At 40.3% G+C, this 13,399-nt stretch overlaps 1 protein-coding gene across 1 annotated transcript; it reads left to right on the top strand.

Annotated features, from left to right (window-relative positions):
- Nucleotides 1-3,787: 3,787 nt before the first annotated feature.
- LOC108679479 (heat shock protein SSA2-like) lies at nucleotides 3,788-6,675 on the top strand. The gene is made up of 2 exons (XM_047882373.1): nucleotides 3,788-3,839; nucleotides 4,731-6,675. The coding sequence occupies exon 2, from the start codon at nucleotides 4,734-4,736 to the stop codon at nucleotides 6,465-6,467; it is 1,734 nt and encodes a 577-aa protein (XP_047738329.1). The 5' UTR covers nucleotides 3,788-3,839; nucleotides 4,731-4,733; the 3' UTR covers nucleotides 6,468-6,675.
- The last annotated feature ends 6,724 nt before the right edge of the window (nucleotides 6,676-13,399 follow it).

Here is a 13,399-nt window from a genome sequence, read left to right on the forward strand (position 1 = left end):
AGCATAATTATAGCTTAGAAATTCTTTTTAGATATATCAGTAAGTAAATTAAAAGTTAATATTGTTAAGTTTAAATGATTATTTTTCTTTATTTCTCCGCACGCTTTAATGCTTTACTCGCTTGTAGTTGCTAATCATTGGAGCCCAATTCAAATTGAAATTTAAGTTACTCTGAGCTATTATCAATACATTATTTTTCAGATTTACTTCAGTGTTAAGCCGCTACTAGACTCATTTAAATGTTATATTTGTGAGAGAGATAAAGCAAATCAGCTTTTAACAATCTAATTTATTACTATCTCCTTAATTAATCCCATTCCCTTTCTATGATCAAAGAGTTAACGAAAGTTGTAACTAATTTTTTAAATTTTCTAAAATTTGAAATTAGAGTGGCCAGTTTCTGGCAGCTTACTGTGAAATCTAATTTTCCGATGGCGGAATAATTTATTCATAAATTTGTTATTAATTTAATTTAACAAAGGAATAATTTATGAGCTGCCTGGATACTATAGGCCGCTTGAGCCAGGAAAATTTTTTTAATGGGAATAACTTTGTTAAACTTATAATGGATACGTTTCCAACTAAATTTCTTCTTCATGATTATATTTTCATATTTATATTCATTTTATTTATTTTTGAAGACATTAATTCATATTCAATAAATACTCCGTAAACAACAGGAATGTGTTTTCCGGTCTTGCCTTTTTAATATTGCATTGTTGCGGGAGATCATCAACATATATTAGCTATCGCCGCCTATTTCGGACTTGATGGTGAGGAAACTTAAAAAAATTAGGTAAAGTAAAAAAGTAAATTCTAAAACTGCTTCTTAAATTTTTATTACACAAGTTCCCACTTTCAAGCGGTTATAAAACCCAGTGAAACTAAAATAACCCAAATATATAACAACCCATATACCCTATCTACTCTACAATGCACATATATAGTAAGAACCTTCCCAAAACTGCAAGGAACCACCCTGACAAGGATTCGGGGCCCCACACATCCAAATACAAACAGCCTAATAAGTAATTAAAAAAACTCAACGAAAAACTCAACTCTCTGATGGATGCTGAAACTCAGATCACTTGTATGCCTCCTCGGAATTTCCAAAACTCGCGGCTTATGGGCACCGGGTTCAACAATCCAGGGTTTCATATTCTGCCGCCGATGATTGGTGGCAAATCAATGACAAGCAGATCGCTTCATTGGCGTCTGAACTCTCCAAAAGAAGATGTAGCTCATTTAGGTAGGGTTCTTAAAAAGGCCCGTTTACATTAGGGGCAACGACATGGGCGGTGAGGCGCTTGCTGCAGCGCCTCACCGCCCACTACTGTTCACACTTAATTTTGTATGTGGTACCTCGAGACCGCGCGCTTCGAATATTAGTTGCCAGTTAATAAGACGTAGTGGAGATGGATATAACCCTAATTTGAGCTCTGGGCCATTGTTCTCGGGTGTTCTGCTGTTAAGAAAAGATGTAGGCGTCGCCGTATTTGGGTGGAAAATTGGCGGCAAAGAAGAGAGTGTGTCGTGACAATAAGTGTGTCGTTGTTGCCATAGTGAAGGACCAGCGTACACAGACAACCTCGCTAGACCACGGACAGCCGTACACTGAGTGCGGCGCTTGTGTTGCACGAGGCAGGGCGACTGTGAATCGCTAGCTCGTCAATCGCTTCGTTGCCCACAAGAAGCGCACGTAGAGGGGCGGTGAGGCGCTTGATGCCCGTGAACGGGCCTTTAGGCTACTCCACAGGTGCTGCCCGTCACCAAAACGTATAAAGCGCCGCTGGTTTTGATTGTTATCTTCCCCGCTGTGTGTCAACAATTGCTTCACCAGAAGATAGATACCAAGTTTAGTACCCACAACACCTGTAATAATTCAATACACAAAATGAGCAAAACTCACTAAGACAACCTAAACACGATTTAAGAATAGGTTTAGGCATTTTCGGTTAACCAATTCGAACACGACTGTTTCACACGAACACTAGGCATCCGAAACCATAGGCAGCGTAAAGGGAGACTCTCAGTCCATAGCCTTACCCGCCACTCACAACCGGAAAGGGTCGCCGGCCGAAGACCACCACTGCCCTGGATGTAATGGACCATCATGATTCCGGCCTTCATTCAAAATTTTGGAACAGAACTATGCTATCTGAAACCTAACCTCAGATGCGGTGAATGTAAAATTAGGTAATTTAACGATGCCTGGAAGTCAGATTCGATCCGCGGCCTGGTGGTGCACGGCAGGTGGTGGTCAAGGCCGGAAGAGGACAAAGCAGAGTGGTGCACGGCTGATTGGTGGATATCCGGAGAGATCCAAGGCGTTCGATTCAGGGCTTATTGGTGCACAAAATTGGTGGTGCACGGCTGCGCTCCCAACCGGAAACACCAACTCTGACGACGACAGAACGGGACAACCTTTCTGCTACGCGGTCCGGTTACAAAAGAAAAACCCGTACTAAACCCGACCCAGCCCGCAACTAATAATCAGCCGATCACTGGTTTACTCAAATGCCTGCGGAACTGCGCAGCTACAGCATATCACTTTTATATTGGGTGGATGGAAACTCTATAATATATATGAATCGATTATAACGTCTTATAACGGTTCTGACAATTGAAGTCTCATTTTATAAAGAAATTCGTACTTATTTTACGGTCTATCAGAACTGCTTTATACATCGATATACTGCGTTTCATTGTCAATTCCAAGCGAATAAATATTGGTTACAAGCAGTCAATTATTATCCTCTTACAAGCGCAATATTTGAAAGCCAATGGTGCATTTCAAAGCCATGCTTGCTGAAATCTTGCTCAGCTTTGAATGTATTTGCTCTGACTGAGAGTAAAGTGACGTAGGCAGGTAATACTTTTCCACTAGTTAATTTTTTTCCAGTTTTTGTTTTTACTTATTGATACAGTCCCCCATTATAGTTGCGAATATTATGAAAATCGTTCTACATTATTTTTTAAATCGACTCCGGCGGCATTCAATTATAAATTATATGCATATTATGCATTGTCGGGTTACACTAATTCTCATTTTTCCTTTCTATAGAGTGCGGGCTTCGTACTATTTACACTTACACAATATATTCGTGGTATTTATACTTCCAATAACCATAAATGTATGTAATATATTGATGCAATGGCCATGACTACTAATTTCATTATAATTCATGTTTTTTGAAAAATTGTCTGTAATTTCATTTATGAAAACTTCCAGCATAACAATCAAACTGTTAAAATATGTTAGGTGATGTCATGGTAATCGACGTCTGCAGAGTGAATTTGACACCTTTCAATATTGCATTCTATGGGCACTTCATGTTAAATTTGGGCACTAAATACCGTAGACTTGGGGCTATTTAGTGTTCCCTCGTAATTTTAGCCATATTAAATTTTAAACTAAATGTTGAGTTATAATACGGAAGTGAGCATCGAAAAGTATCTCTGTCGTGATTCACTCACGTGCGACATCAAGACTCGCTCATTTCTTTGAGTGCATGATCGGCGTTCGTGACTCGTTTGGGACCAGTTTCGTCGTCGTCTAGTACAGAATCACTTAACAGTTGTTAGTTTATGCGTTAATCTAACGGCATTTAAAAAGTAGTAGCATATGTAAAGTTTATTTCATCTCTTATCATATACATGTATTTAATTGAGTATTAAAATACTGACCAGGATTATATATTGTGGTAGTATTTGGCATCCATCATCGCCCCAACTGAAGCTCGTCGTTGCATTTCATCGATCATCACCGCATTGTTGGCTAGAAACGGTCAAGGAGAAGGAGTGTGTAGAATCTGCGGAAACAGTTTCTAAAGCCTCTGGTAAGAGTGAAACTCATTATTTCGTATATCTGTGATTATTTTCGCAAGTCTATCAAAATTTGTCCACACTGCACAGTACCTACCATTACTAACACTGATAGACAATTCAACTAGACATAGAATATAGATAGATAGAACATCAACTTTCGACAATTATAATTTATTACTTATATCAGATGCCGATGTCTACCTGTGATTTTATTACTGTACGGTCATAAAGAATAATTCCCGTAACTTCCTTCTCTACGTTCCAGTGAACCATTAAATCTCCGATGGACAATCTTGTACGTTTTCACTGAGAAGTTGAATATGTTTCAAACAGTTGACGAAGACCAAATGATTTCTACGGCGTCGAAAATCAACGCTGAAAAGCAGCAGTAAAGTAGCAGCTACAGTACTGCTGCACGAAAGACAAAAAATACTGCATTGTAAAGTTAATCGTAGTTATTGATGATAATTTAACTCTTCTGAGCCAGTTTTTGTATAATTCACATGATAGTTTCCTTATGGGCTGACGAAATTGTGACAAGTTTTTATTCCACAAAATTATACCCTCAATGCTGTTCAGAAACTATTTACATGAATGGTGTCATGAAATTTCATCAAATCCCAAATATTTGTACAAAACTGCACTCAAAAATATTGAAAACTCACTATCTCTTTATTAGAATATAAAACTATTAATTAGGAATATTTCATCACTTAAACCTGTAAATTCGTCCAAACTGAGAAATGTAGAGCGCTCATGAACTCATGCATTGTGATGGCAAATATATCTTGTGAATTTTCCGGGCTCAGTGAAATCCATTCATGCCCTTGTTTTTACTTCAAATTTTCATTAGCATTTCAGAAGTGCTTTTGAAGAATTTCTAGGAAATTTCTGACTTTCAGACGATGGCAGACGTCCAGACACCAGCGATAGGCATCGACCTGGGCACCACCAACTCGTGCGTGGCTGTCGTACGCAATGGACGCGTGGAGGTCATTGCCAACGACATGGGCCTCCGCATCACCCCATCATGCGTTGCATTTACGGATGAAGAGCGTCTCATCGGCGTTGCTGCAAAAGCACAGGCGGTGCACAACGCTACCAACACAATATTTGATGCCAAACGTCTCATGGGCCGTAAATATGATGACGGAATTGTCCAAAAATGTATAGAACTTTGGCCGTTCAATGTTGTGGAGTCTTCTTCTGGAGATCCAAGATTTCGCGTTGAATACAAGAATGAGACGAAAGATTTGTCACCCGAAGAGATCTCAGCAATGATTCTAGGAAAAATGAAAACCGTTGCCGAGACATACATCGGTTCTCCCGTCAAAGATGCCGTAGTTACAGTGCCTGCCTACTTCAACGACTCCCAGCGCCAGGCGACCATGGATGCGGGTAAGATTGCTGGTTTGAACATCGTGTCTCTTCTCAACGAGCCCACAGCTGCCGCCATCGCTTGCGGTTTCAATCAAAAGAAAAACACTAAGCAAAACGTTATGGTGTTTAATTTTGGTGACAGTACTTCCGACATAACTATACTCAGAATTGCGGGAAATGATTTTGAAGTCATAGCTAATAGTGATGAAATCTATCTTGGCGGCCGTGACATCGATGAACGTTTGGTGGAACATTTCATTGAAGAAATCAAGGTAAAATATAATAAGGATATTAAAGACAATTCAAAGGCCCTGAGTAAACTCAGGACTGCATGTGAACGTGCCAAGAGAAGTCTTTCTTCATCAAAGAAGGAACCCATTCTTGTAGATTCTCTTTTCGATGGCAATGACTTCAAGTCATCCCTCAATCGAGATTGTCTGATGAAACTGTGTTCTGACCTCTACAAGAAAATCATGGAGCCCGTTGATGCAGTTCTGAAGTCGGCGAAAATGACTGTTGATGACATCGACGAGATTGTTCTAACTGGAGGCTCTACCAGATTTCCTATGCAGGAGCTTCTTAAGAAGAAGTTTAATATGAGCAAGCTCAATCAATCGGTCAATCCCAATGAAACTGTCGCTCACGGAGCTGCTATTCACGCAGCTTCTAAATCAGGTGGCAAGACAATTGAGAACATAAAGTTCGTAGATGTCACTCCATTGACACTTGGGATAAATGTTCTTGGAAACTTGATGAGCCGAATTATTCCACGCAACTCCAAACTTCCTGCGATTAAGAAGAAGAAGTTCGTCACTACTGTTGATTATCAGACAGGTGTGGATATCAAAGTGTACGAAGGAGAACGACTCAGTAGTGACGAGAACAACTTGCTGGGTGAATTCTCTTTGGAAAATATTCAACCTGCTAAAAAAGGTATCTCCATAATAGAGGTAACTTTCGTTGTCGACAATAATGGAATTTTGACAGTGACAACTGAGGACGCAGCCACTGGCAGCAACGAAGAGATCGTCATCCGCTGCAACAAAGGCCGACTGCCGAAGCAAGAAGTCGAGCGAATGGTCACCGAAGCAAAAGAATTCCAGAAAGATGAAGAAAAGAGGGAGAAGCTTGCAGGTGCGCTACAGGAAGTTAAGGCTCTCATTGTTAAAGTAAAAGACTTGATTAGCGAGCTGATGAACAACGATCTTGAAAACTTGGAGTTGGACAATTTCTCGAGCGTCTGCACGGATACTGAGTAGTGGCTTGACGAGAACGAACAGGAAGCGGAAGAAGAGTACCGTTCCCATTACAATTCTCTTATTGAAGTCAAGGAGCGGATGCTTAGTAATTAAGTTTTTTCGATGTTACGTATTTTTGGGGCGAATGCTGAGGGTCAGCATTCCTCAACTTCACATTTTAGTTCATAACCTCTCCGTGGGTAAGAACGCAAAAGTATATATAAATAATATATATGCTATGAAAACATAATATATATAAAACATAAAAAAAACATGAACATAAAAACATGAAACTCAAGAATTTATTAATGAAAATAATCCATGCAAAAAGTCGGGCCCATTACAAGAAACAAATGTTATTTGCAAATATTCCTGCCACGAAGAAGGTTGTAGACTTCTCCAGAACTTTTCTGCCACCTCCAGACCGGAGGACCGAAGAACCACATGAGAATGGCTCATAATGAGACGCTCACTCGCACGATATTGGAGACCCACACCAGAATTGTCATGAGATGCCCAGACGCCACAAGACTGGCGATAGCTGGGGCTCTCATCATCAAGCATGAGTCTACAGCTATTAATTTACAAACTACCGGATTTGTCAGGACGTTGAAACTTTTCTCGTAATTCCAGTTTTGATTTCAATCTGTATACATAATACCCTATGTTTGTACTAATGTCATTTCAAAATTTCAAATTCAAGTGCTGTAAAACTCTTCCCCCTACTTGATAATGAATGTAGTTGCTATTCGAAACGTCGTAAATTATAATAAAATGTCCTTTGGAAACCTGAGTTTTCAATTCCTATCAAAAGCCTAATCCGGCGAATTGAGAAAACAATAAGAAAATTGTCAATAAAATATACTCTCTGGTCTTCAATGAAACCTGCTTTAAAGAACAACTTCTGCCAAACTACACCAATGTTCGAACCCATGACCCCAAATAAAATGTCCCTTGGAAACCTGATATTTGAGTTTTCAATTCCTATCAAAAGCCTAATTCGCCGAATAGAGAAAAACAAAACCGTTAGGTCCTAATGAATACGTGTTCCAAGTTTTATCGAGCTGCGTTCATTAGTTTGTGAGATATTCCTTTGTCACTGAATTTGGAGATCGGCCGTGAGACCGGCCACGAGTCCGGCCGTAAATTTGTCCGAGCCGTCTTGAATTTCTAGTGCTGAAACAGTTAAAACTGTAAAAAAATATTCTGGTTTACTAAATGGGGTTCTATTGGTTATCTGTGGAATACACACATGTGTTTAACCTTTCACTTTAAAAACTGCAGCATAGTAAATATCAAGAAAGAGGCGTTTGTTTTTATACGTGTCTGTCGGGGGGGGACGCCAAAGATTCACTGGGGAGCCAAAGGGGGCGCCAGCCTGAAAAAGTTTGGGAACCACTGCTGTAGGGTTAGTCCTAACCTTAAACTAACCCTTTTTACTACCATAACCTAACGAGGTTGGTGTTAAAAAGCATGTCGCACAATTGTGTATAAACTAATCACGGAGAATGTAGTGCTTTAGTGCGACGCGATTTTGTCGCCCAATTACAACAACGTCGCGCTATTGACTGACTTATGCACATATATAAATAGCCGCCTATGTAGTCAATTTTTTAAATCTATGGCGCCATATATTTGAAGCCAACGCTTAAGCATGATAAGTAAGCATGGTCATGTTGCATCCAGCATAACCTAATCACGTTGCATCATCCATCCTGGACCATCCACCCAAAACAAACCTGAGCGGACCTGACCAAACCCCATTGACTGCCGGTAGTTAAAGAGGCGAGGCAAGTGAGCAGTAGAGGTACCGGTAGTCATTAGCTACAAAAAAAGTTGTGTGTCATTGCAGCTAGCAGCGTGGTAAGGCTAGAAGAGATTAGGCTCAGAAGGTGAGGCCGAATGCAGTACTGCTTGCTATGAGCTAGTATGCTATAAGTAATGGCTGAAGAACTGCGGCGTTTATATTTTCAATCCGTGTTTCACTGTGATGGATTATGATTACGGTGTACTAGCGTAGTTTACGGCTTCAAGCGTGGATACTGAGTGTAGTTATTGCATGCTGACGCTTGGCGCTGACTAATGGGCAAATTTCCGATTTAAATTTGTGGCTTACGGATGCGACCCACGAAATTTTTCATAGCTCTTACATTTGCGTGATAAGAAAAACTTTCACAGTCGTGGAATTTTTGTTATATTAGTGCGATACATCAAGCTCAAACTTCATCCTGATGAAAATCTGCCAGAAAGTTTATAGACTATGACCAATGACCTCCGATGTTTGTTACTTCGCGCTGTAACAGAAAGCAGCGTTTTTTTATTTTTTTAACGGGACCCAGAATGAAAGACTTTTGGTTTTATATGTACGTGACGTCGTTAATCAGAAATTATTTCATAAGTTGTACGTAGTAAATTATTTAATGATGGCCCGCTAATTATTTTGCAGTCGAGGAAAGACCCATGTCTTAATGTCTGTTAAACGGACAGGCCACTTGAGACCCCACGGTCCTTGTGGCTGAGGAATGATTCTTAATTATTTTGACCTTCTGCCTTGCAGGTGATGTTTATTTTCGACTTCAGGCTCTACGACAACCGAACTTAAAAGCTAATCGAAGCAATTGAAATGGAACAGTTTTTCGTAACTCACTGGAAACATTTTGTAGAAATAATAGTACTTTAGCTGCGCAACTCAGGCTTCATTTGTTTGCCCAGGGTTCCGTTGGTAACGGGCGAGGCGGGCTGCCTTTGCATTGGGCATTTTTTTACTGATCATTGTTTGAAGCGACCATTGAATCGCGTGCCTTATTTTTTTAATTGGTTATTTGCACCTGGCCCAGAATATCACAAGCTGCTATGAGTGCTATCCATCTCGTTGCACACTAGTTGGTGTTGCGTGAATTTCTGCTGAATTATGTCTTGGCCTCATTTTTGAGTGGCGGGTAAGGAAGTTGTATACTCGTATGACTTAGTTTCTATGGTTGCCTCCTGTTTACCCCCTATGGATAGGGTTTCAATTTTGTCAGTTCGTATGCCTTTCCTCTTGTTGGAATAAATTTCATAAATGTCGTCATCCGTCATTCTGATGGTGTTTCTTCAGTGACGGTTCTTGGTACTTGTTGGGCGTTAAACCCATTCTTTGTGTTCGATTATTGCAGGTGGACGTGGGCATCTGATTCATTTATCTCTTTATGGTTCGCATGGAATCTAATAATCGGCGAGCTGTCGCTGAATCGAAGGACTTCAGTGGGGTAAAAAACTCTAGTGTGCCAAGAAGATGCTCCATACTCATCGGTGACGGAGGGACTTCGGGTTTGAGAGGAGATAATCATCTCATTTTTGGAGGATTTGAAAACTCCCGAATGTCGTATATCGTCGCCTAGGAGCTGATGAGCCTCTACGGTCTACATGAATCTGTGTCAATTGAAAGTGGGCACTTAATCTGAAGACAGCCGTCCTAGTTCGAACCGAGTTCTGACTTTTCGTCAGCGGGAAGCGGTGTCAAAACTTGCAGCTTATAAGAAATCCCAAATTTTGTATCGGTCTCGTGCTATAGTTTTTTAATTCGGTTCAACTTCATTTATAGTCAGCATTGTATTGGCATAACGTTAGATTTCTATGATCAGGTTCTTAGGGTTTTCAAATAAAACTCCATGGCCTGGCCGTCACCACTTTGACTTGGTCTCGCTCTCTCACTATCGCGTTGGCGATAGCTGTATATGTTGAAAGCTCTCCAGCAACAGTACATGTTCCTCATTACTTTCATAATTGATTCGTCTACCTCAAGTTTCGTCAATTAGAGCGTCTGTTAATTCAAGCTGACGCTAATATTTCAACTAATTGTGAATATTTTCGACTTTAATTCGCAGGAATTTTTAATGGAATGAAGATTTATATGATTTAGATCAGGGGTTCCCAAAGTGTGCGATATCGCCTCGCTATCGGCGGTGGAAATATCTGGAGGAGCGGTGAGGAAGAAAGGGGCAGTAGGGGGCGGCAGTCCGCGAAGCCGAAGTTGGACGTTCGTACGTTTGTTTGACGAATTGTACACAACACATTCAGAACATGACTCATACTCGAAATAATTTTCACGAGCTAAAAATCGCCGTTTGGTAGATAGCTATGTATATTCAAAATTTCGTTCGAATCTGTTCAGTAGTTTGGAAGAAATTCTTTGATCACTGCGAAATTCGGCCCGTGTCACCATTTATAACTCCCGAATGAAGGTTAAATTAAAATTTTTCACGAGCTAAACATCACCGTTAGGTCCTAATGTATACGTGTTCCGAGCTTTATCGAGCTGCGTTCATTAGTTTGGGAGATATTACTTGGTCACTGAATTTGGAGATTGGCCGTGAGACCGGCTGCGAGACCGGCCACGAGTCCGGCCGTAAATTTGTCCGAGCCGTCTTGAATTTATAGTGCTAAAACAGTTAAAACTGTAGAAAATATATTGGTTTACTAAATGGGGTTCTATTTGTGAAATATACATTTGTGTTTAACTCTCTCTTTTAAACTGCAACTGTTTTCTCTCTTTTAAACTGCAACTCTCTATTAAACTGTTCTCTTTTAAAACTGCAGCGTACTAAATATCAAGAAAGAGGCGTTTGTTTTCGCTAGAAATTCACTGGGGAGCCAAAGTGGGTGCCAGCCTGAAAAAGTTCGGGAACCACTGATTTAGATGGTCAGTGCTCTTCTCAAGATGAAGGCGACAATTTTTTGTGTTACAATAAGTTGGAATGTTAGTGACTTATTCTTCTATAATGTAAGTAGAACAGTCCCCGTGTGTAAATTTTGCAAGTAATTTTTTTAGTTACTGTGTTACCTGATACCGAGATCGACAGCAACGATGAATATGCTTCAAATAGTGATTTTCTGATTTTGTCCATGATGTTAAAGTTAAATGTATACTGTCTCATTCTAGTATTAAGGATATACAAAATAATGGTTTTGCATTAAGATGCTTGAAAGAAAGGATGACAAATAATGTACATGTAAGCGAGTGGAAGAGAACGTGCATAAATCAATTTAAAGGACATAAATCTTCGTTAAAAATTGTTTCAGGGATAATAGTTAAATCTGTACAAAAAATTTTTGTGCCAGTAATGCCATTTATGTTAATGGGCGATATTGTTTACAAGGTGCATACGCAGGTAGCGCATGCAGGTAGCGGGAAAATCCTGAAAGCCGTGTGTAACCGGAAACACCGCCGCGAAGTCAAAATATTTACGGGTAGCGTGCCGACTTGGTATAAACTTTCGTTCTGATCCTAAACACAAGGGCTAAAGAGTCGCTCTTTGGTCCGGCTCTAAATTCCCTTGCGTTGTGGAAAGGAGTAATGAACACTATGAAGTTTTCGTAGTATACTGGTATTCTTCAGGCAAATAAAAGTTTCTTCATACAAGGCGCACAATTTGCTATTCTTCTTAATCCAAAAGTTCGCGGAAAAAGGTTTGACATTTCAGGGGTACAAACAGCCGAAAAACCACACAGTATGAGCCCTAATACACAGCTGCGAATAACAAAATGAATAGCAAATGGTAAGGGAACTAACCGCACCGAGATGCCAACGACCAGCCGCAAAGACTAGGGGTTCTAGCCCTAATGCACTGCAAGAATCACAAAGTGGACATCAAATGGTACTGGAACTAACCGCACAGAGATGCTTCACAANAGAACATTCACAGCATTTTGCGGTCTCGAACTCGCAACTCACTGCTACAATTCTGCTGTGCTTAACCGCCCGGCCTCCTCGCCGATTCTGACCAGAAACTGGCGCACAGAGCTGGGATCGAACCCGCACCTCTCTGCGCCAATCTTGGTACTCTGAACCGTAACTACTGGGCTCTTGCTGGTCATGTTCTAAAAACTTACACCAGAGGGTCTAGACTCTAGACAATGCTGCCCCCTTACTACAAGCAACACACCATTTATGATATAGACACGCACACTCACCCTGCATCACACACACACTCCATGTGCATGCCTGTATATATCATAGGCATTATTCCACATGCCTATATAATCACAATTTTTCACTTTATGGGTGCCTGTTTTTGCAAATACTAGATTGCTACCACCTTGGATGAATTATAGTTATTATTAGTGAATACCCCTTACATGAAAACATACATACAGTCACAAAAATAACTGTCGGTCATATTTTTAAAATGTCTTATTGGGCTTATATTGTCATTCGGCGGTTATTTTTTAAATCTTAAATTTGACACCCTTCCACTACTTGCATTTTAGAGGATTTTTAGTATGTTGTTTCTAATGCCCTTCTGGAGCATTGGTGAAAAAATCATTTCTTTTGCAATTTGTTCCGGGTCAAACCTTATTTTTCCTGGACTAGTAGGTGCAGTGACAGCCGAGCCTGACGATGAACAACCAGGTTCGACCAAGAGCAACCGACACATCCTTTTCGCTGGCGTGTACAGCTTTGAGAGAGTTTAAGGATTTAGTAGGAGAATCAAGGAGATTTATAGCGGAGAGGAGGCGACGAAGTCGAGAAATACGGTTCGAGACATTGCGTAGGATGAGTACAGGTAGTGCGACAGGGGTCTCGGATACGCTGTGGCGCAGTGAAGCGTCCGACATACTCACTGAACTATCAGGACTACAGCCATCTACGGATTCTACGCCAATTAGAGCCCTGCGTTCAAGAGGTGCTGTTCCAGAGTTACCAAACGTCCAAAAGCAAACTCTAGAGTATCGTAAACTTCAGCAATCGAATTAATAAGCTAATATTTAACGTGTGAAATTATATATGACAATGCCTCTAATATACTTTCTGAATAGAGACCATCTTTAGTAACCGCTGTTGAATGAATTAGACCGAAGCGAAGAGTAGCAAACTTGAATAGACCGGAAAAATGTATTATCTATATATTTGCAATAGTGTTCAACTTTTGAATGTCTAAACAATGATGCTTATAGAAAATACGCGTCTATGT

Source organism: Hyalella azteca, unplaced genomic scaffold, assembly GCF_000764305.2.
Source record: "Hyalella azteca isolate HAZT.00-mixed unplaced genomic scaffold, Hazt_2.0.2 contig10310, whole genome shotgun sequence".
Taxonomy (NCBI): domain Eukaryota; kingdom Metazoa; phylum Arthropoda; class Malacostraca; order Amphipoda; family Hyalellidae; genus Hyalella; species Hyalella azteca.

What these genes read in the sequence shown, in the direction of transcription:
- LOC108679479 (XM_047882373.1), top strand. Translation starts at nt 4,734, where the DNA reads ATGGCAGACGTCCAGACACCAGCGATAGGCATCGACCTGGGCACCACC.